General features: G+C 33.3%; 1 protein-coding gene across 1 annotated transcript; it reads right to left on the bottom strand.

Annotated features, from left to right (window-relative positions):
- Positions 1 to 362: 362 nt before the first annotated feature.
- Positions 363 to 4,740, bottom strand: LOC115883209 (pleckstrin homology domain-containing family G member 4B-like; the record flags this gene model as incomplete). Its single annotated transcript, XM_030901532.1, has 6 exons — positions 4,617 to 4,740; positions 4,467 to 4,539; positions 4,218 to 4,374; positions 4,077 to 4,163; positions 3,665 to 4,003; positions 363 to 632 (listed from the first exon to the last, which is right to left on the bottom strand). Coding segments are annotated over exons 2-6 (882 nt in total), but the record flags the coding sequence as incomplete, so codon positions are not given.
- Positions 4,741 to 6,021: the final 1,281 nt, after the last annotated feature.

Below are 6,021 nucleotides of genomic sequence, written 5' to 3'. Positions count from 1 at the left end.
AATAACTACTTATAAAAAAACTTTAACAACTTTAACACTAATTATAAAAAAATACAAAAGATGCTAGATTCAATTAAATAACATTATGGGTCTTGATTTCGCCAAAATTATGATTCATTGTCAATCCTCAGCCGTCTTTGACGACGTTTTTTTTTTCTCAATTGTATGTTATAAGGGCTCTTTTTATGTTTAAATATCTCCTAATATTACACATTCACACAAAATCTAAAGTGATATTTAACCCTCATAGTTATGAAAGATCTTTTATTATTCTCAATTATTTTATTGTATAAATTATATTGCCTGAATTAAATATCTTTTCCAAAAACCTAATTATCTCTACTAATATACTTTACACCAACCCGTACAAATATACAGGGTGAGAGATACGAATATAGTTTATAAGTACCTTTTATGTTGTTGAGCTGATTCCACAAAATCTTCTCTATCTCGTGTTTCCAAGTATCCTTAATTTTTGGTAGTCTGGCGTCCAGTACATAAGTGTATTTCAACCTCAGGGTTTTCTTCTCTTTAGCGAAATCCGTTAGATGAATGGTATTGTTGTTAAAAGTCGCAATTCTAAGGTCGTTGGTGTATATACATTTGTAAAACATGAATTGTTCCTTGTCGTTCTAAAATGTGAACGTTTATAAAGTTAGATGATAGTTCATACAAGTCAAATTTAGGTAAATTAGAAAACTTATAAAGTTTATAATAATATAATAGCTCCCGTATATAGCATGTAACGCCTTGGGAGTAGCAAGGTACAGCTTGCCATACTAGAGCCGTTCGGTATACAAGGAAGGTAATGTGGCTAGCACTACGCTTCAATCGCCTATTATTACCTCAGGATTGTGAATTCCAAGTACTCATTTAAAGCTGAGTCGACCTAGGTACCCAAACTATTTTTATTTTAATAAAAATAGTCGACCGATGAAATACCGGGTGTAGGATTCGAACCCACTACCTTGAGATTGGTGGACGAGGGTCTGTACCTCTACGCCACCGGGCACCTATTTTAGGTGCCCAGGTTGATAAAGTTTATAAAGCTAAGTTACACAACTATGCGTAAGAAACCTTAGGGCACAAACCTAGTGGAGCATCTCGATCTCGATCTCGATCTCGATGCGCTGCTCGCCAGGATGCTATAGCCACGATGCATCCAACGCGCACTGTTTTAAAACGGCGAATAGCTGCGTAGACATATGACATACTGAAGCATTTAGCATCGCCGTTTTATCAAGCACCAGTTTACACAGGGTGTCCCATAAATAAGTGCAAGTATTTTAACTGGTAGTATGTTTCGGCCTCAGAAACACGCCTATAAGGTTTTTTTGCAAAAAAAATAAAATTTGGATTTTTTGAAAAAAAAATTGGAATTTTTTTTAGTTTTAAGTTAAAAAAAACATAATTTCTTGATAATATGGCAACATAGGTAGTAGATTAAATTTACGTGAAAGAAAATCAAGAAAAGATCCAGTGGTTACCAAATTTAAGCAAAAAAAGCATTTTTGTTTAAATTTTCAAGTACAATAACTCGGTTATTTTGGACTTACTTGAAAAACGGTAAAGAGAAAAAATGTTTATTTTGACCAGATCTACTTACGATTTAGAAACTTTAGAAACTTTAGAAACTTTAGAAACTTTAGAAACTTTAGAAACTTTAGAAACTTTAGAAACTTTAGAAACTTTAGAAACTTTAGAAACTTTAGAAACTTTAGAAACTTTAGAAACTTTAGAGCTTTAGAAACTTTAGAAACTTTAGAAACTTTAGAAACTTTAGAAACTTTAGAAACTTCAGAAACTTTAGAAACTTTAGAAACTTTAGAAACTTTAGAAACTTTAGAAACTTTAGAAAATATTTAAGAAAATTGTTGAAATAAGAATTAACTTTTAATTAACATGCCTTCTTCTTCAAAACTATCACCAGAAGTTATAGAATACAAGTGATTGGGTAGAATCGTCACCGCTTTAGAAACTTTAGAAACTTTAGAAACTTTAGAAACTTTAGAAACTTTAGAAACTTTAGAAACTTTAGAAACTTTAGAAACTTTAGAAACTTTAGAAACTTTAGAAACTTTAGAAACTTTAGAAACTTTAGAAACTTTAGAAACTTCTCCATATTCATCGGTTATTGTTTCACGCCGTTTGCTGGTGCGGCGTTCGTCAATGATAGGAACTAAAAATGAAAATATTTAAGAAAAATTGTTGAAATAAGAACTAACTTTTAATTAACATACCTTCTTCTTCAAAACTATCACCAGAAGTTATAGAATACAGAGTATTCCGTTTCGAATCGTCACCGTTACTAAAATAATTTTCAGTTGACATTAATTTTTGCCAGTCGTCACTTAAAAATAGGTGTTGTTCATTAAATTCTACTAGTGGCGATGCAATTTCTGAACTCATCATCAAACTATTTAATCGATTCAAGTCTATGCTATGTCGATCAAGTTGGTAAGTGCATATTACTAGTTCCATCCCATCTTGATTGTAGGCTTCTACAAAATCTACTCCGTCTTCGATATTTTCGTTGAAACACATTTTTCCGAAGAAGTCGTCAACATCTTGTAGAGTTAAAGGGTCTACGTCTAGAATTATCAATGTTCTCTTTAGAAACTTTAGAAACTTTAGAAACTTTAGAAACTTTAGAAACTTTAGAAACTTTAGAAACTTTAGAAACTTTAGAAACTTTAGAAACTTTAGAAACTTTAGAAACTTTACAATAACTCGGTTATTTTGGACTTACTTGAAAAACGGTAAAGAGAAAAAATGTTTATTTTGACCAGATCTACCACCCCTTAAAATACTTGCACTTATTTCTGGGACACCCTGTATAGTAGTAGTTATTAATTAGTATAGGCTTGTTGCATTTCAGTTGATTTCAACAAATTCCGACCGCAGCGCTTCAACGGCAAAAATCAACGACAAAAATCTATTTCATGCCGCCGTCATGTTGATCGCATTAAAATAATATTGAAATTGTGGTTTTGTCATAATATGTAAGTATTTTAGTTTTTTGCTAGTGCCCAGAGACTAAAAAACACTTAGTACGAGGTTTGTGTGATGTAACGCTGTTTCGGGTAGTAAAAAATAATTGAAATAGAATTGGAACTAGGCGGCGCCGGCGTGTTGTGTTGTGACAATTTCAAATGTTAATAAAATTGCCGAAAAAATGTTAACACCTAAAGGAGAGCGTAATTAAGTCGTTGTTGGGTGCAATAACATTCAATAATTCAACTTTCCCGGATATTCAACTCTCCCGAAACAACATTTTATAGCTTCATAGCTTTTCACATCGATTTGATCAAAAGCAAAAATGTATTCAAGCAGCTCGACGAAACAAGTTTTTTTTAATCATCTAGTGATTAAAGTACTTGCTATAAATTTAAATAAAGTTCTTAAACAAATTTCGATTTTGAAAATAGCCAACTAGATATACTACTGTCAACTATAACTGTCACTAGAAACTTGCCACACATAGCATCTCACGTTTGTACGATAGTCGCGATGCATCCTACGCTAATTTACTCGCCGGTTTAAAACAGTGCGCGTAGGATGCATCGCGGCTAGCATCCCTGGCGAGCAGCGCGGCCAGCATCTTGGCGAGCATCGCATCGAGATGCCCCACTATGTTTGTACTTTGCACCCTTAAATTATTTACCTGTACTTCCACGGTTATAACCACAACTAGTTCAAACAAAAACACTACAACGTCCAGTCTTCTTGGTTTCATCAAAGCGAATTTTTCTCTCATAATAAAAGAACCATAGTTTTTAATAGTACTGTTCATGATGGATCCTACTGCCACAGCATCGTTGCCTTTGCGCATGTATTTTTTAATTATATCCAAAGCCATTTCCACAGATCCTACAGTCTCATTATTTTTCTTTAGTTCCTTAATAATGTTTTCTAGTAATAGTTTGTACTTTCCTAATCTTTGTACCGGTGTGAGGATATATGCAGCAAGCCCCAACTTATTTTGTAATTCTTCCTGTCTTTTCTATAAAAAAATAACAATTATTTCATATTCAAGAATTTACTAGTTTTATGATTATTCTAATAAAAAAACTTACTTTAAGGTCCTCATGAATACGTTTAACAGCAGCGTTACTTCTTGGAGTGCCTTTGAAATATCTTGGATACAAATCAAACAAAGTTTCCTAAAATTAAAGTCATTGGAAACAGTTATAACAATGGTAACTCTATGATATTACATAATCAATAAAGACACGGGCAATAAGGTTCTGATCTAGTCGACAGTTTGCTAGAGCATGACAAAATTGGTTTTGTCTGTCGTAGATGTGTTGCAGGTTGCCAAATATAGTTCTGCACAAATCCGGGTGGCTTTTTGAAGGGAACAGGTTTGTAGTCCTAAAAAAGAAATACAAAAGAAATAACAATAATCTTAATGTTGTATAAAACCTAGTTTTTATTAAACATTATTTTTTCTGTTTTCTACTTACACGAATAACTCTTCCCAAGTCTCTAACATACTTTTTTTCTGTCAGGACAAGTTCTTCTAATATATACATAATCCTACAAAACAGTTACGTTACTAATAGAATATAAAGTAAATGTCAATATTTATAATCAACAATTATAATATAACTTACGGAGATTTTTTAGTCAAAGCTGCTCCAATAGTTACTTCGTGCTCCAGTTGTTCACAGTTAAATTCAATCTCTTCAAACTCCTCATTATACTCAGACTTACTATCTACATTTTCATTATCTGGAGGATCATCGTTAGTGTCGTTCTCCTTAATATCATCGTTAACATATTTGATTCTTTCTATTCTAACTTCTCCATATCCATCGGTTATTGTTTCACGCCGTTTGCTGGTGCGGCGTTCGTCAATGATAGGAACTAAAAATGAAAATGTTTAAGAAAAATTGTTGAAATAAGTACTAACTTTTAATTAACATACCTTCTTCTTCAAAACTATCACCAGAAGTTGTAGAATACAGAGTATTCCTTTTCGAATCTTCACCGTTACTAAAATAATTTTCAGATGACATTAATTTTTGCCAGTCGTCACTTAAAAATAGGTGTTGTTCATTAAATTCTACTAATGGCGATGCAATTTCTGAACTCATCATCAAACTATTTAATCGATTCAAGTCTATGCTATGTCGATCAAGTTGGTAAGTGCATATTACTAGTTCCATCCCATCTTGATTGTAGGCTTCTACAAAATCCACTCCGTCTTCGATATTTTCGTTGAAACACATTTTTTCCGAAGAAGTCGTCAACATCTTGTAGAGTTAAAGGGTCTACGTCTAGAATTATCAATGTTCTGTATAGAAACTTTGAAGCTTCAGAAACTTCAGAAACTTCAGAAACTTCAGAAACTTCAGAAACTTCAGAAACTTCAGGAAGACTTCAGAGCTGGAGGCTTTAAAGATTTTAGGAAGCTTTAGAAAGCTTTAGAGCTTTTAGAAAGAGGCTTTAAAGGCTTTAAGGGTTTTGGGAGCTTTAGGGCTTTGGGGCTTTAAAACTTTTGAGGAGTTTTAGGGGCTTTAAGGGACTTTAGAGCTTTGGAGGCTTTGGAAACTTTGGAGCTTTGGGGCTTTGGGGCTTTGGGAGCTTTGGAGGCTTTGGAAACTTTGGGGCTTTGGGGGCTCTAGGGGGCTTTTGGGGGCTTTAGGAACTTTGGGGGCTTTGGGGCTTTAGAAACTTTGGGAAACTTTGGAGCTTTGGGGAGCTTTGGGAACTTTAGAAACTTGGAGGCTTTGGGAACTTTGGGCAAAGCTTTGGGGAGCTTTAGAAACTTTAGAAACTTTAGAAACTTTAGAAACTTTAGAAACTTTAGAAACTTTAGAAACTTTAGAAACTTTAGAAACTTTAGAAACTTTGGGGAAACTTTAGAAACTTTAGAGGCTTTAGAAACTTTAGAAACTTTAGAAACTTTAGAAACTTTAGAAACTTTAGAAACTCAGAAACTTTGGGAAACTTTAGAAACTTTAGAAACTTTTTGAAACTTTAGAAACTTTAGAAGCTTTAGAAACTTTAGAAACT

Source organism: Sitophilus oryzae, unplaced genomic scaffold, assembly GCF_002938485.1.
Source record: "Sitophilus oryzae breed Bouriz unplaced genomic scaffold, Soryzae_2.0 scaffold_1828_pilon_pilon, whole genome shotgun sequence".
In the NCBI taxonomy this organism is placed as follows: domain Eukaryota; kingdom Metazoa; phylum Arthropoda; class Insecta; order Coleoptera; family Curculionidae; genus Sitophilus; species Sitophilus oryzae.
The sequence above is the reverse complement of the archived record's forward strand: the minus strand, read 5'-3'. Positions and strand labels throughout refer to the sequence as shown.